General features: G+C 42.1%; 1 protein-coding gene, 1 long non-coding RNA gene and 1 pseudogene across 4 annotated transcripts in view; 2 read left to right on the top strand and 1 right to left on the bottom strand.

Moving 5' to 3' along the window:
- Nucleotides 1–401: 401 nt before the first annotated feature.
- Nucleotides 402–18,305, top strand: LOC147873439 (uncharacterized; the record flags this gene model as incomplete). Its single annotated transcript, XM_087350703.1, has 2 exons — nucleotides 402–13,278; nucleotides 13,571–18,305. A coding segment is annotated over one exon (924 nt), but the record flags the coding sequence as incomplete, so codon positions are not given.
- LOC110835237 (uncharacterized) lies at nucleotides 14,366–16,105 on the bottom strand (annotated as a pseudogene).
- Nucleotides 18,306–21,187: 2,882 nt separating the features above from the next.
- Nucleotides 21,188–23,180, top strand: part of LOC110835245 (uncharacterized) — a 35,887-nt gene continuing 33,894 nt past the window's right edge. The window contains exon 1 of one of the 3 annotated variants that reach the window (XR_002544845.2): nucleotides 21,188–21,972. This is a non-coding gene — a long non-coding RNA (uncharacterized LOC110835245). The remainder of the gene's footprint in view (nucleotides 21,973–23,180) is intronic. The other 2 variants (XR_002544847.2, XR_002544846.2) reach the window with 2 other exon arrangements.

The raw sequence follows: 23,180 nt of genomic DNA, 5'->3' as shown, positions 1-23,180 counted from the left end.
AGAGTTTCATTAGGCCGTTTTAGGTAAGCGATCTATTCGAGACGGCTTCTAGCTGTAATGTGAGATATGGGTATCAACTAGTAAGTTGAAATATAATTGTTAACACTATCACAACGTATATTGACTTCTAACTTCTGACAATCTAACGCAACATATGGCCCAAAGGATTAGTCAGTTCTCTGCTCACATAAATACCAGAACCATGATATCTCCCTTGTCCTGATGCCTCTTACCTTCACCTCAACAGCGGCACACCCAAGTGAGAAACTACGCATTCACAGTGGCGAGCGACCATATATTTGTGATGAGTGTAATAAATCATTCACTCAAAGAAGCCACCTGAAGATTCATCAACGCATTCACAGTGGCGAGCGACCATATATTTGTGATGAGTGTAATAAATCATTCAATCAAGCCACCTGAAGATTCATCAACGCATTCACAGTGGCGAGCGACCATATATTTGTGATGAGTGTAATAAATCATTCAATCAAAGAAGCCACCTGAAGATTCATCAACGCATTCACAGTGGCGAGCGACCATATATTTGTGATGAGTGTAATAAATCATTCAATCAAAGAAGCCACCTGAAGATTCATCAACGCATTCACAGTGGCGAGCGACCATATATTTGTGATGAGTGTAATAAATCATTCCATCAAAGAAGCCACCTGAAGATTCATCAACGCATTCACAGTGGAGAGCGACCATATATTTGTGATCAGTGCAATAAATCATTCACTCAAAGAAGCCACCTGAAGATTCATCAACGCATTCACAGTGGCGAGCGACCATATATTTGTGATGAGTGTAATAAATCATTCAATCAAAGAAGCCACCTGAAGATTCATCAACACATTCACAGTGGCGAGCGACCATATATTTGTGATGAGTGTAATAAATCATTCAATCAAAGAAGCCACCTGAAGATTCATCAACGCATTCACAGTGGCGAGCGACCATATATTTGTGATGAGTGTAATAAATCATTCACTCAAAGAAGCCACCTGAAGATTCATCAACGCATTCACAGTGGCGAGCGACCATGTATTTGTGATGAGTGTAATAAATCATTCAATCAAAGAAGCCACCTGAAGATTCATCAACGCATTCACAGTGGCAAGCGACCATATATTTGTGATGAGTGTAATAAATCATTCAATCAAAGAAGCCACCTGAAGATTCATCAACGCATTCACAGTGGCAAGCGACCATATATTTGTGATGAGTGTAATAAATCATTCACTCAAAGAAGCCACCTGAAGATTCATCAACGCATTCACAGTGGCAAGCGACCATATATTTGTGATGAGTGTAATAAATGATTCAATCAAAGAAGCCACCTGAAGATTCATCAACGCATTCACAGTGGCGAGCGACCATATATTTGTGATGAGTGTAATAAATCATTCAATCAAAGAAGCCACCTGAAGATTCATCAACGCATTCACAGTGGCGAGCGACCATATATTTGTGATGAGTGTAATAAATCATTCACTCAAAGAAGCCACCTGAAGATTCATCAACGCATTCACAGTGGCGAGCGACCATGTATTTGTGATGAGTGTAATAAATCATTCAATCAAAGAAGCCACCTGAAGATTCATCAACGCATTCACAGTGGCAATCGACCATATATTTGTGATGAGTGTAATAAATCATTCAATCAAAGAAGCCACCTGAAGATTCATCAACGCATTCACAGTGGCAAGCGACCATATATTTGTGATGAGTGTAATAAATCATTCACTCAAAGAAGCCACCTGAAGATTCATCAACGCATTCACAGTCGCAAGCGACCATATATTTGTGATGAGTGTAATAAATGATTCAATCAAAGAAGCCACCTGAAGATTCATCAACGCATTCACAGTGGCGAGCGACCATATATTTGTGATGAGTGTAATAAATGATTCAATCAAAGAAGCCATCTGAAGATTCATCAACGCATTCACAGTGGCGAGCGACCATATATTTGTGATGAGTGCAATAAATCATTCAATCAAAGAAGCCACCTGAAGATTCATCAACGCATTCACAGTGGCGAGCGACCATATATTTGTGATGAGTGCAATAAATTATTCAGTCAAAGAAGCCGCCTGAAGATTCATCAACGCATTCACAGTGGCGAGCGACCATACATTTGTGATGAGTGTAATAAATGATTCAATCAAAGAAGCCACCTGAAGATTCATCAACGCATTCACAGTGGCGAGCGACCATATATTTGTGATGAGTGCAATAAATCATTCAATCAAAGAAGCCACCTGAAGATTCATCAACGCATTCACAGTGGCGAGCGACCATATATTTGTGATGATTGCAATAAATCATTCAATCAAAGAAGCCACCTGAAGATTCATCAACGCATTCACAGTGGCGAGCGACCATATATTTGTGATGAGTGCAATAAATCATTCAATCAAAGAAGCCACCTGAAGATTCATCAACGCATTCACAGTGGCGAGCGACCATATATTTGTGATGAGTGCAATAAATCATTCAGTCAAAGAAGCCACCTGAAGATTCATCAACGCATTCACAGTGGAGAGCGACCATATATTTGTGATGAGTACAATAAATCATTCACCCAAAGAAGCCACCTGAAGATTCATCAACGCATTCACAGTGGCGAGCGACCATATATTTGTGATGAGTGTAATAGATGATTCAATCAAAGAAGCCACCTGAAGATTCATCAACGCATTCACAGTGGCGAGCGACCATATATTTGTGATGAGTGTAATAAATCATTCAATCAAAGAAGCCACCTGAAGATTCATCAACGCATTCACAGTGGCGAGCGACCATATATTTGTGATGAGTGCAATAAATCATTTAATCAAAGAAGCCACCTGAAGATTCATCAACGCATTCACAGTGGCGAGCGACCATATATTTGTGATGAGTGCAATAAATCATTCAATCAGAGAAGCCACCTGAAGATTCATCAACGCATTCACAGTGGCGAGCGACCATATATTTGTGATGAGTGCAATAAATCATTCAGTCAAAGAAGCCACCTGAAGATTCATCAACGCATTCACAGTGGCGAGCGACCATATATTTGTGATGAGTGCAATAAATCATTCAGTCAAAGAAGCCACCTGAAGATTCATCAACGCATTCACAGTGGCGGGCGACCATATATTTGTGATGAGTTGGTATTTTCCCCCAACCTCGATGGAATGGTTATACCGCCGTGACATATTAATGACCAAACCTCTGAGAGACATAGGCGAAGTTCCTCGTTAGTCAAAAGCATTTGTGTACGCAACGACTTCACAACCAGTTCGTCCATCATATGACCATTAACAATAAAAATTATCGTTTCATTCAAGAGTTTTCTGAAGCATTCGCTATTTAACGGCGTCACCTTGCTCCGAGAATGTGAACTATGGTCGACCACACCTTAAGAAATTATAAAGTTACCGCCAGAGGGTCATTGCCCCCCACGCGCGGGACGTGACAAACTGTTTCCTAACATTTAAGAGAGCTCGTAAAGTTATAAAATCTTTCCTCTGGAAGACGTAACACAGATCTGCATATCGAAGACAATGTAACTCGTGAATGTTCATATACTTGTTTCGCACTAGGTGTTGTGCATGCATATACAAATTATTTAGACTAACTTGAATTATGTGATCCTTGATGGTGGTGGCTCCCAGGTTACACCCACTCCATGACGTCATCATGTAAGGCGTCACTATCGGGGAATCGGTGACCACGGAAGAGGGCAGTCACTTAGTGCCAGGGAGCACGGTGAACCCCAGTGACTGCAGCTCAACTTGAATCTGTTGACTGGTGTGTGGGCGGGGCATTGTCGTACAACAACACATTCCGAGACCACTTCCCCTTGCAACACTGTTGGATTTTGCCAACAGTGGTTGATGGTCAGTCCCTGTGGCAGCCAGGCCACCATGATCGTGGCCCTTTCATCCCAGAATACTGTTCCCATCTGTTTCCCAGCAGACGGTGCTGAGCGGTGTGGAGCTTGCTTCGACTGCACCTTGGTTTCAGGCGTGTGGTAATGGAACCATGATTACAACCGTGCAAAAAAAATGCCTCTGGGTGTGCGTCGTGTAATGTCAGCAGCTCACGACAGATCTGAACTCTCGTATCCTTCAGTTGTTGGTTCAAAGCCTGTCAGGGTTCCAGGTACAAGGTAGGGGATGTCTGTTGTATGACGGCGTCCGTAGTTTTCGGTTTCTGAGAGTCCTTTTGTCCTGTTCGTGCCTGTCTCTTGATATTAGAACCGCGGTAGAGGAATTCCAAGGCGAAGAATCCTCCGGCGAGACGAGATTCTTCGACTGCCTCCTGTGTCAAGTATACTTTGTGTAGGTGAATTAAAATGGTTCTAGTCCCGTCAGCTACATAGCACGTGCTGGTCTTCGAGGCCTGGGCTCTTCCGGTAACTCGTTCTTGTAGGGGCGGGATTTCCGTTCTTTTTCCAGAGTCACTCTTTTGGGTACGTTGAACAGCATCCTTCGTATGTCCTGTTGCCATTTCTGCAACATTTTCCGCCGGTAAAATTGGTTGTCCGGTTCAGCTGTTCGCTGTCATCCGCGTTTTCCACGCGTAACCTGACGAACTCAACTTGCTCAGTCGCTAGACTCTGAATTTCAATTATCAATCTTTCGATGTCGACGTCAATGGACTGGCCTCAGACTGTCGTGTGATGTTGATTTTTTTACCTTGGCTGTGGCAGTGATGCCAAGTTGGAAGCGCTGCCAGACGGATGCCAGGTGCGATATTATTTATTATTATTATTAAGTGTTCTGTCTTACGACAGGTCCATTGCTCTGCCCAAAAAGAGCTCTCCGGTTGTCCCTATTCTCGGCTTCTCGCTTTAATTCCTGGAACGTCATCTTCTTTCCTTGTATAAGGTCGTCGGTTAGCTGTATCAATCTTCTTCCTAGTCCTCCCTTTCCTTCAACCTGGCCTTCGGTGATATCACTCATTAACCCATTCCTTCTCATAATATGTCCCAGCCAGTTGGCTTTCCTTCGTGTTATCTTTGCTCGTTGACTCTCCTCAATACTTCTTCGTTGGTCACTCGATCCGTCCACCTGATCTTCTCTATTCTTCTCCAACACCACATTTCAAAGACACTCCATACGTAACACTTTACTAGTTTCTCCTTCATCTCCAAGCCCAACTTGCTAGTGAGAAGTATCCTCTTCTTGACGAAAGCTGCCTTGGCCATGGCTATCCTCGCTTTTACTTCCTTGGTGCATAGGGCGTCCGTCGTGACTATGCTTCCCAAGTACTTGAAATGCTCCACATTCTCCAGCTGTTGGTTTCCATCTACAACGTTCAATGGTTCTGCTCTCGGTGCTATCCTCATTACCTTTGATTTTTCAATGTTGATTTCCATTCCATACTCTCTACCTGTTTCCACTAACTTGTCCATCATGTTCTCTTCCTTCGCCAATACTACTAAGTCGTCTGCATACTTTACAGTCGTTATCACTCTTCCTCCAATTTAGAAGTCTCCTGTTCCCTCCAGAGCTTCCTTGGCAAGCCATTCCCCGTACAGGTTAAAAAGAATTGGTGATAAGCAGCATCCCTGTCTTACACCTCTACCTATCTCAACGCTGTTGGTGTCTCCTGAGTCCAGTCTCACTTTGACTTTTTTCGATTAGTCTTCTAAGGTGCGATATATGACTACTAAATTAATACATTGAGTTTGGCCGAGATGCTGGCATCCTAGTGCGATACCGCTCATATAGACTGTAATGTACGCAGTGTGTGTGTTATAATTACGATTCCAAGAATTAATTTCACACATTTCAACGATGGTAATGTTAATTTTAAATAATATAGGTGATTTAATTAAATACGGTATACACTGTACAGTATTAGTTGCAATAAGATACGGGTACTGAACAATTGAACAATACTATTCTATATATTATTTAAATCTTGTCCGTCTAATCAATAAATTCTTATTAAATATTAAAATATTACAATAATTAACATTTAAAATATTAAATGATGCTCTTTATCGAAATATTCGATTTACATTAGACCATCACAATATGACGAAACTTTACCATCTCATTACCATCTCATGAATACTACTCTATTTAAAATCTTGTATTAGTGCCTGCATTATCTTCAAAACCAGTGGCACTTCGTGAAAATATCGTCCATTTGGAGTCACTGTTTGTAAATTAAAAAATCATATAAGTGACTTTGTATAACTTACCCCATTTTGTCCATCCCTTCGAAGTTAGGAATAGGTTTCTCACGTGTGTCTTGCCAAGCACGTGTTCTTAGATCTCGGTTTCTATAATCTTCTCGAGATGGATCCCACAAAGTAGGTCTTAATTCGACCTCCATAATTAACAAGGTTTCCTTCTGGTATGCAGAAGGAGTGGTCTTTGTGTAGGGTGGTCGTTGTGAATTGACAGATAAATGAGGTTGAGTACGTGAATCTGTAAACGATGCACGAGATTGATTATTGAACTCTTGAAAAACGATCGATGGGTTGCAATTGCTGAGAACTTCGTGGTACGATGTATTGGGGATGTTCATTCATTGTCCTGAACATTTTCAGTAACCTTATAACTTCGCATCTAAACTCCAATTTGGTGTCCAACGGCAATGATTCAAAAAATGATTTTTCATCGTCCGGTACTTCGCGTGTGGTTTTTGACATAGGAGTATTCATAAACTTTAATAAGTTATTTTCAATTACCCTGCGCCGTGTTGTCCAAATTTGTGTCAGGCTCACTCCGTACGGTCGGGGAGTGGTCATTTTCAGCTGTTCTCTTCCAGAGGTTCACTACCAGCCACGACTTCGTCATCGACACTAGTTTGCGTGGGACCTGGATCCACTATCTTTAACAGGAACGACGGTAACAAATACAGTGAATGCGGAATCAGTTTACCGCCAAACGTGGTGGACTATTGGAATTCAAGCTGTATAGCTCGACTGAAGTCTGTGTCATTGTAAGTTAGGCTATTTTGTGGTTGCTATGCAATAAAACATTGATTGTACTAAAACGTCTGGAGGTAATTTATTCTGCTGAAATAACAGAATTTTTATAACCTCTGTAGTTTGCAGTGTGATTACCCCCCTCCTCGATGCATAACCGCTGTTTCGCTGCGTGCGCCCGAAGCATTGGCACCGTTTGCACTGCATGGGCCCCTTCGGTGCGACGTACGTCTCCACCTTGACCCGCAGACCGCAGATCTCGGTAAGGGAACGCACTTTCGCCACGTCGGGGCCCCGTGCTACCGACACGATGAAGTGTGGCGTAAGGGGACGGTCACCGTCCTGGTCCATGGCCCGGCGCGTTGATCGGAGTTGCAGGACACCCTGCACAGCAATGTGCATGGCGGCCAGCTCCTCGGGCATGCGCACGCCCAGGTTTTTAATCACCAGGCGCACGCACCGATCCTCGGGGAGGGAGAATGTGTGAAAACTCACACCCTCGCCCTCACCGAGGGAACGCAGGACCCTGACGGTGGCCCGGAACCCGCCGGCGGTCACAGGCACAAGAGTCACGAGGTCTCCCTTCATCTGCGCCACGATCCCGCAGGCCGACTCCGCGCGAATCCTATGCAGGAAGCCGCGTACGTCCTTCACCCCAGAGACGTACACCGGGGTTTTGTTACGGCGCTCCCCCGGAGCCGTTTTGTCCACTTGAGCGTGGAAGGAAGAAGCGGCGTCAAATGACATGCCAGTGAGCGGCCCGGACAGGTCACCGGAAGCCCGGGGAGACCTGCGCCGAGGAGCCGGGTCCCTTGGCTGAGGGCTTGACTGTCCCGCTCTGCGGTGTGGGCGGGACAACTTCACGCCCCTCGCTCCTTTAACCTCTTGCGAGGCCCCGGCTTTAGTGGGGAGCGGTGCCGAGGAATCCACCCCAGCAGTCGCCCCTTTAACCGGTCGCCCGGCCACTACCCCGGTGTACGCCGCGCTGACCTCAGCGTAGCTGAGTTGCCGGCCACACGAGGTGGCTTGTTCGCCCGTGGAATTGGTGGATGCAACCATCGGGCCGGTGAACATTCGCCGGTACCGGCAGAGGAGTGGACCCGTCTCCGGACAGTGGCCCGGGCGCCTAGAGGCGGGTTCCTATGAACCGCCCGAGTTGGACAAGTCCAACTCGTTGGCCTTTCTCTTGCCGACGGTGGCTCGAGCTGCCCCCTTAGCCGCGGCGGTTGTCTCGGCTTCTCTTCGACGATGGCGGCCTTGAGCTGCTTCAGGACGTGCTGGGGCAGCTCAGGGAGATGGGCCTTAAAAAGGCCAGTTCATTTCCTTCCATCAGACAGCGATCAATCTCCAAATCCCAGTCGAAAGATCTCTCCGAATCTTCGACTGCCTCCTGTATCAAGTATACTTTGTGTAGGTGAATTAAAATGGTTCTAGTCCCGTCAGCTACATAGCACGTGCTGGCCTTGTGTGAGGATGCGAGTCTTCGAGGCCTGGGCTCTTCCGGTAACTCGTTCTTGTAGGGCGGGATTTCCGTTCTTTTTCCAGAGTCACTCTTTTGGATACGTTGAACAGCATCCTTCGTGTGTCCTGTTGCCATGTCTGCAACATTTTCCGCCGGTAAAATTGGTTGTCCGGTTCAGCTGTTCGCTGTCATCCGCGTTTCCCACGCGTAACCTGACGAACTCAACTTGCTCAGTCGCTAGACTCATAGAGGCGTTGGGTTTAAGCGCCGTGCCTTGGCCGTCGCCCGTGTGGGCAGAGGCGAGGACCTCAGACACAAATAATCCAAGGTTCGTAACAAAAAAGTTTGAAAACTCCCAGTCGATTATTAGCAAGTAAATCGATTCACATTCAAATGTGGCGTCTCATTTAACCCGATGTTGTCCAAACCAGAGACCAAAAACGCTAAGAAATGCTTATCAATGCAATTAGCATTAATTGCGAGTAACTTTCGTCTTTCTTCACTGGATATCTGTTTCAATAACCTGATCAACAGCTCTTAGGCAGCCAATGTTGATACATGATGTGATTACAGTATGTTGTAATGATACTTTCGTACTTAAATGAGTAAAGGATTCGCTTGACGTAGTGAAATGTTGGAAATAATTCCACCTTTGGATACGGTGGATACGTTAAACTACTGCCAGGAAACACACTTTTGCACACAAAGCTTGAAAACCGCGCTGGTCTAACGACCAACGTAATGGCTTCGAGAGTAAACTCATTCGAGGATGTAGCAGAGGAACCTGCGGATTTTTTAAAGTGAAATAACTGAGGAGGGTGGGTGGAGACGAGAGGGTTACCTTGACCCTTAACCACCCACACCTCTGTAGAACCAGGTAAAACTAGGCCGTTGTTGTACATTTATTTAAAAAATTAGTGACAGACCTGACATTACTCGCAGATGAATGTCCCGGTTTAGTAGAAGTCTTTTCTGATAGTTCGTCTCAACCACCAGTAGTGGTCTAACCTGTTCTATGATTCACAATGCCCGGGGTGGAAGGTTACCGCCCGAAGATTGGGTTTCTGATTGGTGGAAATGATGCGTTATTCCTCTCAGTTCACACTGTTTGTGGTCTTGTTCTCTTCTGCTTACAAGAAGGTAAGAAAAAACATCTGTGAGATCTTCCCCATCTAAGGTAAAAGATGTCAGCTTGGCTTCCTACTTTTGTAATGATACACATTACATCATCATCAGACATCTTTGTCACACCATCCAAGTTATAACTTTCTTTCCGTTTGGAGTTGCCCGGCTCGGTTGAAGTCTTGTCGATCACTGACTATTACGATGTTATTCTGGAATTTCTGTTCAGGTACTCATGGAACTTTTCTCAAGGAGTATTACATGGCGGAGTATAAGCTGAATGACAGCAAGGAGGTTTCGGTAAGGAGATGAGAACAGATTTGTAGATTTGCAGAGCACTTTTATTTATTCCCTTAACCATTTTACTGAAGCGAACTACAGACAATCCGGGATGTGTCTTCGTCGCCAGACTTTTCCCTTAATTTCCACAAAAATGATCCGCTTGGCCAGTAATGATGCGATTTAGCTTGAGGGTGGCCCTCCAAGAATTGTGGCTGTAACTCTGGTGCCATAATTCTTGCCCTTACGATCTTTGATTGTTTAATTTTTCCTTTTCACTCAAGTGTGAGATAGCATTCTGCAATGAGATGCAGACCACCTAACAACAAATTGACTCTTGGCCTGGAAAGGAAGCAGATGCCTAACAAGTGAAATGCGTAGAATTTTATTATTTGTTTCAAAATTATATTCATTGGCACCTCACCGGGACTTGAACCCAGAACTCGCGGCCACAAAGTTTAGTTTGTTCAAATTCTGGCAATATCACAGACAGTTTTCCCGGTTAGACCACAGACTGGAAGCTTACAAGATTTACGTCCAAGAACAAACAAATCAGTTTGTTAAAACAATATAATGACAAATAATCACTCCAATGCCTGACAAAATACAAACAAGATTTACGTGTGTGTCTGTGCATTCTGTTAATGTTGAAGCTAATTGTTTTTATATTTCAAAATGTTGTCTAAAATGGGTTCTGTTTTTAGTTCTCTAAACCTGGATGGGAAGGGGTTTGGTAGATGTTAATCACCATCAGGGTTTCTACCCACCCTGTCTAAATGAAACACTTGTAATCAGTAATAAATACCTTATATTACAGTGAAAAATAAAATAGTTATATGAACAAGTGGTAAATAAGGAATTGGAAGTCCAGTTCGCTACTATCTTCAAATTACTAGTTTAATACTGTCCGCGATAAGCTAGGCTGAGCAAATAGAAAATTTTCCCAGCTAAGTTCTTGAAAAAGTACGACCCGGTGGTCACTGAGATCACTCCCAAAAAGTTTACCGGATACGGGGAAGTACACTTCAGCGGGATCACTACCAACCAACAGTTCGACACAATGCATCTTAACAACTCCTCCACATCCATATCATATAGCGCTTTAAAAAAATACTCATCCCTGATACGCTTGTTCCACCATAAAGCAACCTGTGTAGGCCACCCTCCCGAAATCCTACTAATCGGGCCAAACACTTTTTGACTACTAACCGTACAAATTCTACATTCATTATGAAATTCCTGAGGGAATTTGTCTTTCTGCAAATGTTCAACCACAAACGGGTCACTGAACCAGAAAGATACTGTCGATCGACCCCAAAACCACAACCGGCAATAGAACGACAATTTATCAACTGAACAATTTTGTTCTGAACGACAAGGTTCCACATTGATCGTACATTCAAACCAATCCAAACAACCCCGAACACTACAGCAATCACTAGGTGCGATCGGAAAGTTTCAAGACTCTGTCAATATATGGCGAACCGGATGTAATACGAGCTTCTGCCGCTAGGGGGTGCGGCCTACATTCATAGTGAATCAGTGTGCCAGCCGGCATCATCGAATTAGCATTTGTTTCTTAGTTACGGGCGTTTTGGTAGTGCATTACACAGACCCTCCTGCGATTTCGGAATGGCGTGTGCATCAAATTTTGCCAAAGACTCGCCAAAACGGCTACGGAAACCTATGAAATGCTGAAGCAAGCATTTGGGGAGTCCGCAATGGGTCGTGCACAAACTTTTGTGTGGCATTCACGTTTTAAAAATGGCCGAACCTCTGTCGATGATGACGAGCGTTCTGGACGACCATCTTCGAGCACAACGCCCGAAAATGTTACGAAGATTCGGCAGGCCATTCACGAAGATCGACTTCGTACCATCAACGACTTGTGCGACATTGTTGGGATAGGCTATGGGACCTGTCAGCTGATTCTAAAGGAAGAACTCCACATGCGACGCATCATGACAACGCGCCAGCGCACACCGCCCTCAAAGTTCGGCAGTTTTTGGCCTCAAACACCATGGCCGTCATCCCGCACCCTCCTTATTCGCCGTGTGACTTCTTCCTCTTCCCAAAGATGAAAATTCAGCTAAAGGGAAGGAGATTTGAGACGATAGAAGAGATTCAGGCAGAGTCGCAGGTGGTGCTTGACAGGCTGACAAAGAAAGATTTCGAGGGATGCTTCCAGGCTTGGCAGCGGCGCTGGGATCGTTGTGTTCACTCCCAGGGGAACTACTTCGAGGGTGATGGATGAATTTAATACCTGAGATAAGTGTACGGGTTTTTATAGGCGCAGTCTGGAAACTTTCCGATCGCACCTCGTATAAGAATGTAAATGATAATTACAGCTATGATGCCCATCTTGTAGATATGGTAGAAGTCTGTTTCGCTAGCTTGGCGTGTATGTAGTCTCTACATGAATGAAGTCTAGGAGTCTCGTCCCAGAGAGAGAATCTTCGAGTTAACTACTAGTTCTTGTCTATCTCTACAAGGTTTGAGTGAATAAGAGTCTCGTATAGTAATCCCTTCTAAGGTTAAATAGAAATCTCTCTTCCTAATATGGAATATAACGAAAATCCTAATTGGCTGTTCACGCCCTAATTTCAAATAAAGTTTATTTGTAGACAGTTTCTGATCGGTAACATCGAGTTCACATCGCAGGATGTTAAGAGTCTGCATAAAGTTTCCCATCAATGTGTTTTTACGAAAGTCAACGTAGTCCTTTGGTTTTCTATGTCTTGTTGACTGTTTCTTAGCAAATTTTGAAATAGGAACTTGTTTTACTTGTTCTTATGAAATAATAACTCATGTTAATTACAATAATTCTATCAATACTTGGATTAACAATAAAGTATTAAAGGGTGGTTCAAGACAATGTCTTTTTCTCTCTTGTAGTCAGTCCAAGTGTACTTAGCACTGTGTCTCATAAATTTTGTCTCAGCCGTTGTAATTCTGTTTTTGTCCATTTTTAATGTCCAGTTTTCCCTGCCATATAAAATTGTGGATTTATAAGTTTGTCATGGATCTGAGTAACGCATAAATGCGCCTAGATGGACCAATGTACCTTGCCTGCGGCTCACAGCGTAAGGCAACAAGACGTAAGCTTCATTTTAATGGAGTGGACGTGGTTGGTTTCACAAACAACAGTGAATCAGTGTTATTGATTATGGCCCATATTACTTCCTTGAGGTTTTTACATAATTGTGCCAATCTACCTGTGTGGAATAACAGCAATGCCATACATTGTCAAGGAAATGCCTTTACTCTCTGTCATGTGGATTTAGTAGTTTTTGCAGAATTACAGCTGTGTGACCAGGGTCTTGTTGGACTTCGGAGGCAACCGCTGTGGTACAGACCTCCTGAAAGAACTTCTGGGTGTACACTGTTCCCGCACCATCAAGGCTTACGAAGAACTGTTGTGTGCACAAGGACATACATCGTACATTGGGAGCCTTTGCTGTTTTCAAATCAGGTATGTTTCAACTTTCAACCAATTTTTTCCATGATGTTCTTGACATCATCAGAGATTTTATGAATCCCGTTAATTAAGTGAAAACAGACCATGTTCAAGGTTCACTTACTTGAAATTCCAAATTCTACGGGCGATATTTGATTACATCTGGATGACATCAAAGAAAGTTAGGAATGTCACAAGTTTGTAGCATTCTGTTCGTCATTCAAAAACTAGTTTTTGAATGTCTTATTTTATTGACAATTCTCTTTGCCCTGTTTGTTGTACACATACAAATTCTTTTGTCTTCCAGTGGTTAAGGGGAAGGCAGGGTGATACTTATGACCCTGAACAACTGGATGTTCTGCTCTGGCTTTGAACCCACTACTGCTGGCTGGTCAAGGTCGAGACCTCCATCGACAGTGGTGCAATCACGAACATCAACTAAGGACGGCAGGACCCACTCGTGATCCACAACCTGCAGCAAGGGAATGGACGTGTGAAGTGCGACAGCTACCTGGCAAGACGGAAGCTTTGTCGGATATGTACCAAGGTCCTATGACAAATTCCGTGGAAGTTGCATGACTACAGACTAAATGTATAACAGTGAACAAAACATACAATTTACCACATAGGGATTATGCAGAATGTCCATAAATGATTATGCTCATTACAGTATGCAATAACTTTTTAATGAACACTGGTAATTACAGAGTTTTAAACAGAAGTAGATAAATATAGAGTTTTATTATGTTATTAAGTCATCATGGATCACCCTTCGACAAGTCGTGTCTTGACAGAGGCAGAACGAAGGGCACTTCTAGATGAAGTTTTGGATGAAAGTGAAAGTTATAGCACTTCGGACACTGACAATGTAATAGTAGACATTGACTATACACAATTAGTGACACCTGGAAGTGACGTCAATAGTGATAGTGAGAGTGACAATGGTAGAGGCAAAAGGTAGGAAGATATTGTACAGGCAGGATCGGGTATGGTTTCCAGCAAGTTTGTGTGGAAAGATATAGAATCATTTACTGCTTCAGGAGAAGCATTTTGTGATGTGTATGGTCCCCAATTCGACACTGCTGGACTAGATGTCGTGAGTTCATTCGAAAAAATCACAAATATATGGTCACTCGCCACTGTGAATGCGTTGATGAATCTTCAGGTGGCTTCTTTGACTGAATGATTTATTGCACTCATCACAAATATATGGTCGCTCGCCACTGTGAATGCGTTAATGAATGTTCAGGTGGCTTCTTTGAGTGAATGATTTATTGCACTCATCACAAGTATATGGTCTCTCGCCACTGTGAATGCATTGATGAATCTTCAGGTGGCTTCTTTGAGTGAATGATTTATTACACTCATCACAAATATATGGTCGCTCACCACTGTGAATGCGTTGATGAATCTTAAGGTGGCTTCTTTGACTGAATGATTTATTACACTCATCACAAATATATGGTCGCTCGCCACTGTGAATGCGTTGATGAATCTTCAGGTGGCTTCTTTGAGTGAATGATTTATTGCACTCATCACAAGTATATGGTCTCTCACCACTGTGAATGCATTGATGAATCTTCAGGTGGCTTCTTTGAGTGAATGATTTATTACACTCATCACAAATATATGGTCGCTCACCACTGTGAATGCGTTGATGAATCTTCAGGTGGCTTCTTTGAGTGAATGATTTATTGCACTCATCACAAATATATGGTCGCTCGCCACTGTGAATGCGTTGATGAATGTTCAGGTGGCTTCTTTGACTGAATGATTTATTGCACTCATCACAAATACATGGTCGCTCGACACTGTGAATGCGTTGATGAATCTTCAGGTGGCTTCTTTGAGTGAATGATTTATTGCACTCATCACAAATATATGGTCGCTCGCCACTGTGAATGCGTTGATGAATCTTCAGGTGGCTTCTTTGAGTGAATGATTTATTACACTCATCACAAATATATGGTCGCTCGCCACTGTGAATGCGTTGATGAATCTTCAGGTGGCTTCTTTGAGTGAATGATTTATTACACTCATCACAAATATATGGTCGCTCGCCACTGTGAATGCGTTGATGAATCTTCAGGTGGCTTCTTTGAGTGAATGATTTATTGCACTCCTCACAAATATATGGTCGCTCGCCACTGTGAATGCGTTGATGAATCTTCAGGTGGCTTCTTTGAGTGAATGATTTATTACACTCATCACAAATATATGGTCGTTCGCCACTGTGAATGCGTTGATGAATCTTCAGGTGGCTTCTTTGATTGAATGACTTATTACACTCATCACAAATATATGGTCGCTTGCCACTGTGAATGCGTTGATGAATCTTCAGGTGGCTTCTTTGAGTGAATGATTTATTGCACTCATCACAAATATATGGTCGCTCGCCACTGTGAATGCGTTGATGAATGTTCAGGTGGCTTCTTTGACTGAATGATTTATTGCACTCATCAGAAATACATGGTCGCTCGCCACTGTGAATGCGTTGATGAATCTTCAGGTGGCTTCTTTGATTGAATGACTTATTACACTCATCACAAATATATGGTCGCTCGCCACTGTGAATGCGTTGATGAATCTTCATGTGGCTTCTTTGAGTGAATGATTTATTGCACTCATCACAAATATATGGTCGCTCGCCACTGTGAATGCGTTGATGAATCTTCAGGTGGCTTCTTTGACTGAATGATTTATTGCACTCATCACAAATATATGGTCGCTCGCCACTTTGAATGTGTTGATGAATCTTCAGGTGGCTTCTTTGACTGAATGATTTATTGCACTCATCACAAGTATGTGGTCGCTCGCCACTGAATGCGTAGATGAATCTTGGTTACAAAAGAAGAATAACCCGACAGAAAAAAATTATAGCACACTGTAATCATATGTGGATATTCTGTACTTTACTTTAGCTGATATTTTCACTGTTTGCTAAACTGCTGAGATATGTTCTTTAGACCAGTGGTATTCAACCTTTTTCGTTCGCATACCCCCAGATATAATTACTCTTCAACTTTGTACCCCCAAAGTTGTTGGTGTATAATTCAAGTTATACATAGTATATAATCTACATCTAAAAAAATTACATTACTGATTGTTCAGTGTTTATCATAAAATAATATTCTTTTAATTTCAAATACTCCCTAAGATGTCTTCGCGTACCCCAGGTTGAATACCACTGATATAGACTACTATTAGCAATGACTTTAAGTAATATAGGATTTGAGGTTTTCACAGTGTTGAGTCTGAAGGTGGCTGTCTTTTGGGTTGTAGCGCCTTGTAGTCCGGTAGAGGCATACCGACGTTTCAGAGGCCCTTGCTGCCTCCTCCATCATCTGTCAGACTACACGGCCCAACAACCCGGAATACAGCCGACTTTAAGTTACTTTGTTTCGGAGGAAGGGGCTATAAATACTTTCAATCAATTAACTTACTATAGAACTTTCAAAACAGCTGTTATGAATGTTTAATAACTTGCCTCCTTGTTGATCTGAGTTCTGTACACGTATGTTTACTTATATCTTATATGTTCTAGGCTGTTTTGGAACGTCACAGTCGTAGACTGATGATTGCCACGATGACGCTTAGAGAACATGCAGTTTTTTTTTTTTTGCTAGTGGTCAGATTGTGAAGCATTCTCCATTGCATTTCATATTTTTTACATATGGTTTCCCCATTTCTAAATTGACATTTTAGCGGTGGGTATCGTGAGCTTCCTCAAGAATTTACTTACATTGCCTTAGGTAACAGGCCCCCGTGTGAATGAATGTTGGCCTCTGGCGTGGACGTAAGATCCCGTAAGCCATTTCTGACTTCCTCGGACCTCTGGCGCGGACTTAACACTCCCGCAAGTCCAAATGAATGCGATCACACAGTGACGTAGTCATCATTTGAATACGTTTGTCCCATAACTTGCAATCATCTGTTGTGCCTTGGTACAGCCGGTGATTGCTTACGTCTCCTATGGCAATGTCTAATCGTATGTGGGAAAAGGATGAGCCATTTTTTGGCATTGATTTACAGTACACAAGTCAGCAAGCAGACTCTGTCAGCGGACAGCAGCGCTTCTGTCCACATATCTCAACGCCAGTTCTGACTAACGTCGTCATACGTTACTTGATTCATCTCGGTGCAGTTGCACTTACATATGCTAGCTAAACTGTATTATTTTTTATCCTCTTGTGTGGTCATGACACAAGCACATTTTGATTGGTTCTTTAACACGATGCCCCGCTAAAGGTATTTGCCCTGAATTTCTTCATAAGGTCATATTGATACTTGCTGTTCACTAGTGAGGAATGCATTATGTTAATGGACTGGTGAGTGCCAATGCTTCGGCCCTCCAAATCACTTATAAAACCATGAGTAGCTGTCATGGCAGCAATCAGGACAGTTGGAAGTATTTGCTGATGAGTCTTGCCAGCTTCATGTCAGAGGGGCCATCAAGTTGACTGTGACGGAACGAAGCCGAGCATACAGCGTCTTGTAAGTACGTATATTGGAGTCGTCCTATTTTGGATTTCTCACAATATAAATTTGATTGAGGATCAACTTGTCGATCCATGTAAGTGACTGAAGTGTGCAGGAAAATGTCTTGTCTGTAATTGAGGCTTGTGACTTTGAGCCACGGTGTAAAATGTCGTCATTTTTAGGCTACACGGGACTGAAGCAAGACATTGATTTTGCTGTATGATTTATAATATTCGGGAAGATTATATCTTGGGACAAAATTATTGTTCCCCTTTATTATAACGAACTTTGTGGTTGATTTAATTTTGTTATGCTTCCGTGCCGCCATTTGCCTCTGTCTTGTCGGCATTGCAGTCTTACCCTGTGAAGTTAATACAATATGCAATTCAATGATGCTCAATATTTTGCATGTACCTTGTATTTAATTCATTGAGGACAATTGTAACTTATTAAAAGTGTTTCCAGGTTATGTTTACGTAGCGCCATACATTAATGTTGTTTTGTATGATGTACGTCACAGTTTAAAAGTCATTACTGATATAATAAATTATGTCTTGTACTTACATTTGTGGTTTTCCTTAAAATTGGCCAGAACACGTCTCTAATGTGTGTCCACTGTTTCCCATCAGCAACCCCGTTTATTTCTGTCTCCTCCTGAATGAATAATTCACTTCCTTGGAAACGAATATTCCAGTTCTTTGCTGACTTCTTCACTCTAAAGCAGCAGAGATGTGTACTTTCCAGATAATTTTTAAGGATTTGACGTTCTTACAGCAGTGGCTTTGACAATGGCCGTCTTCTGGGTTGTTGCGCCGTGTAGTCAGAAGTTCGCCATTTCAGAGGTTCTTGGCACCTCCTCCATCTTCACCCTGATGGTAGAAGCTTGCCGACGTTTTTGCTGCCTGCATCATGAGGGTTATACCTGTGCAACAACCTAGAAGACGGCCATCTTCAGACTCACTGCCATGAAAACCTCAAATCATGCCAAGGTTTACTCACTCATGATGTCAGGTAGGCGTTTGGTTAAGTCAGAGTTTTCCAGCATATTTATGCAAATAATTGAAAGTTTTGTTGAATGGGGTTTTTTTCCACACTTACCCTCAATGAGCTAGTCGACTGGAGAGAGCTCTGTTGTAAAAATCCTTTTAAGTGATATCTGATCGACGATCCACTATTTCACCTTACGGGATAACCCAGTGGGTAGTTTTATTTGTAGGCAACCTTGGAATATTGAAATATGTTTAGACATAATCAGAAGGTAATTAAAAATAATTTGCAGGCTAGAATTTTGCCAAATTTAATTAATGATAATTAAGAAATATTCTGTACATGGCAGAAAGGCAGATTGGACCTTTTACTAACATGGAAGCCAGCCATGTCTGTCGAGAAGTGAAATGGTCAATAGAGTATTTCAGGGATGTAAGCTGGACACATGTAATTAATTTTCAGTTTCATGTGTTGTAAATATGTGTCAAGAATCAGTTTATTTCGTGTTTAGACTGTACATTCTTGTCTCCATTCTCATTGCGTTATCAGTCAGGCGTCTTATTACATCCACCAGCCAGCCTCAGAAGAGAGAAGTCCACAGCTTCAGATCATAAGAGTGAAGTCTGGTTGCAGGTAAGAATTAATTTAACATAGAATTCAACATATTTTCCTATGTCCTGGGCTCTGCGTCAGAAAGGCTTAGAGAGGTGAACTGTTGTAACGCTGGGGTATCGCGCTACCGAGATTCTACCTAGGCATTTCGCTGTACGTTACAGCAAGTCATTTGTTTTCTGGGCCGCTTGGAATGTTAATTTGCATGGATAAACTTTATTAATACATTAATTGGGGTCTGGCCAAAGGCGAGCATTTGATGTGTATAGCTCGATGATTGATTAATCGAAAGTTTCCAGTAACATTTGAGGTTATGGGACACGATGAAGACTGGTCAGAGTACAATGTTGCTTCTACGAGCAGAAGTTCCTATTCTTTAAATTACGAAGAAAATGTCTTGTGCGCCTCCTGAAGTCAAAATGGAGCTACCGGTCTCTGTGAACTTGTGACGTTCTTGTAGTTCCGGTGAAAATGGGTTAACGGGGAAGTTCCCATGTACGCAGGCGTTAATCTCAATGTGACTGTCGTTTCGTAAATTTGCAATGCGTTGTAACTTATTCGTCATGATTTGATATTGAGTTTATGGGTCATATTTCAACACTGAGAACAACCAGAGAGCAGATTTTAAAGTGACATATTCCAAAAGCATAATAGATGAAGTAGTAATATAATGGAGAGGGTGAATTATTTCTCTGTGACAATGAAACGCCTTTTTTTTGGTCGAACTAGTATCAAATTAGATTTTTAAAATTGGCGTGTTTTTCCATTGTTATGGAATATACAATCCATGGTAACTTTGTCATATGGTGCAGGGATGAACAAGCTGGAAGCCTGAGAAGCAGTGAGTTTTCATTACGTTATTCAGGAAGTGATTTAATGAACTTCATTGAGGCTTCCCATGAGGTAGTGCTGCATGGCACTTTTTTTAATAAAACTCCTTCCCAAATTTTGCTCTCGAACATTTTTCTGTGCAGCATTGTTGCACCTTTATGATATTGTTATTTAGCTGTAGTTCATAAATTGGTACCTTCGAATGCCCAGCAATAAAGCAGTAAAAGGTTTCCACCTAAAACGTTCAAATATAGAATAAAGAGAATTTTCAGTGCATAATGGTATTGAACATTGAGACAACATGGATTACGTCTACATTTTTTCGTATGTTTTGTTGTTACGTGGTGCATTCGTGTTAGGTTTGTGTACACAGGGTTATTCATAATTCCCCTTTTATTACAAAAAATCGCTAGACTTGAATGGTGCAATGGATGGTAACATAGGACATGCCGATAGAAAGAGAAACTCTCCAAGTTTATTTTGCATACCTCATAAATGCTCTACGTGTCCGCCCTTTGTGACGCGGCAGACTTCAAGCCCATAATCGATTTGTGAGATGGCAGCGATGATTTTTCTTCGCAATTCATGCAGATTCCGTGGCAGAGGCGGTACAAAGACCTGGTCCTTAACGTACCCCCATAAGAAGAAATGACATGGCGTCAGGTCAGGTGATCGGGGTGGCCAACGAAGCAGCCATGGTATGTAAAATAAACTTGGAGAGTTTCTCTTTCTATCGGCATGTCCTATGTTACCATCCATTGCACCATTCAAGTCTAGCGATTTTTTGTAATGTGTCAGGGAATTATGAATAACCCTGTATATGTATTTTTTTTGTAGAATTATAGAGAAGTAGTCTGTGCTCGTTAATAGACTGTACAGTGTGTTGTGTCATAACTTGTTTGCGTTCCCGCGATCTGAAATATACAGTGAGTTCTCTGACAGAGTTCAGCGCGCATGTATAGGCCACATTGACAAAAACCAGAATTTAAATTCGTTTTAACACATCGTTACGAGGTTCACCCTAATTTATTCTCGTTACTCACACGAAGAGATGTTCATACGAAATAAGTGTAATCATCTAATGGCATTTGGTCACAAAATAAAAAATATACGTATTTTTTTCATCGGTGGAGTTTGAATACGTGCGCAGATACATAGTTGTTTCCACATCTAAGTAGACTTCAGTTTCTCCCTTTACTGCATTTTCCACATCCCTCGCCCCCAGTATTTCACTTCTCCAAAGAATCTTAAAGAAAGATATCCCACGTAAAGCCAATGTAAAATTCACGGCAAGTGGCTACTGCTTGGTTCAACAGGTACGGAATTCATAACATAAATTTCTCCAGAGAATGTCGCTAGCATCCAACATGCCGAGAATCAAAAATGTTAATAAATTAAAGAAATCTTGCCTTTCTGCTTTGAGCGGTCTGCGAACACCGATTGGTTGTTACGCCCACTTAAAGGTTCAGTTTCGACGCCATCTTTCGGCATTTCTCATTGCACCACCTCCCTCCCTCACCCCCTTGCCTTACTCCATTTTTGTTCGTCTGTGGTGCGACTGCAACGGCACAGATTATAAAGCTCATGGCATTTGCCTTCTTTGTTCCAACGGGTTATGACTTTCTTTGATGGAAGATACTCGGTGCTACAAACCGCGTCATGTGGTAGTGGTGGTTTAGCCCGAGAATCTTTCGTCAGCTTCGGTCGCCGCGAAAGCTTCACTTTATTCATACATGACTTTCTTATCTGCCCCAAATTGTGTGTTTTTACTAACCTTTCAAAGTACTGTGAACGCTTGAGGTAAGTAAATATGCTCGGTTTACTTTTCTTTGTTTTAAAATCGTCTTATGCCATGTAGTTCATCGTCGTGATTATAGTTTACATTCCATTTGACCGTACCTCTCCTGCCCCTAACTCAGCAATGTTTTAAGGGAGAGTACGATGTACAGGCAGTTCACAGTGATCAACTGGGCAGTGAGAAAAAAAAATTGTTGCAAATCCAAAACATATCTACTTCAAGATTTTGTTTGTGTTGAATAATACTCCTTGTCATCCACCATTGTTAGTAATTGTGATGGAATTAGTATATTTTTGTTATATTTCTCTTCTGGTATTTTTTAAAAAATACATAAAAAGCTTTGTTTGCCTCCCAACATAATCCACTTCTTCAACTAATGTTCCAAGGAGTACATGCAACATTTAAGGCTTATAACCTCATAAAGGCACTTACTAAATTTAATAGTCATCTGATGGTGAAAATATACCCACTGTGTTGGAATTTGGGAAATTCTTCAACATTAAAGATGCCATAGACATAAGCAGGACCTGAAATGAAGTTTCTCTAACCTTCATGAATGGAACATAGAAAAAAATGGCTTCCTCATGTTGTTTATGATTTGTCAGACTGGTTTTGTTGAAATTAAAAACAATTTCAAAGGTAGTGCATTTTACTGGCAAAAGAGAATTAACTTTGACAAATCGATGAAGTAGATGGGATCAGGTCGGAGTCACATAAAGAAAATCTGGCAAATGAAGAACTTGGCCCTGTTCTGAAGACATGAAGACAGATCTGACGAAGGACGTTTTTATGCAGTTTCAGTAACTATTAAGAAGTTCTGAGTGAGATTGAGGAACATGATAAATTTTGAGGTTTGTTCAGATGTTGCAAAAACCACAATGAACACACCAAAGCCTTATTACTTGTTGAAAGAAATGAGGCAGTCGGCGTCTCAGCCGAGGCTCGACTTCCTCCTTGGAAACCGGCACAAAAGGCCCCAGACAAAAAAACTTGAGATGAATCACGTCCGTCCAGATCAACTGGAAAAGCACAAGGCTTCCTGCCTTATTTTTTGATTGTTAAAATCAAGAAGATCACTTCCTGATGATGTCAACTCTTGTGAGGTTGGGTTAACTCAATCTACTGTCTCCTAGGTGACTCTGATGTCCACTCCATCATTACCCAGGATTGTTGTTTCATATTTTATAAATTGTTTCTATGCATAACATGA

The sequence above is a fragment of the Zootermopsis nevadensis genome, unplaced genomic scaffold (assembly GCF_977971745.1).
Source record: "Zootermopsis nevadensis isolate Lab colony 2312 unplaced genomic scaffold, Znev_1.0 Znev_ptg000017l, whole genome shotgun sequence".
Classification (NCBI taxonomy): Eukaryota; Metazoa; Arthropoda; class Insecta; order Blattodea; family Termopsidae; genus Zootermopsis; species Zootermopsis nevadensis.
The sequence above is the reverse complement of the archived record's forward strand: the minus strand, read 5'-3'. Positions and strand labels throughout refer to the sequence as shown.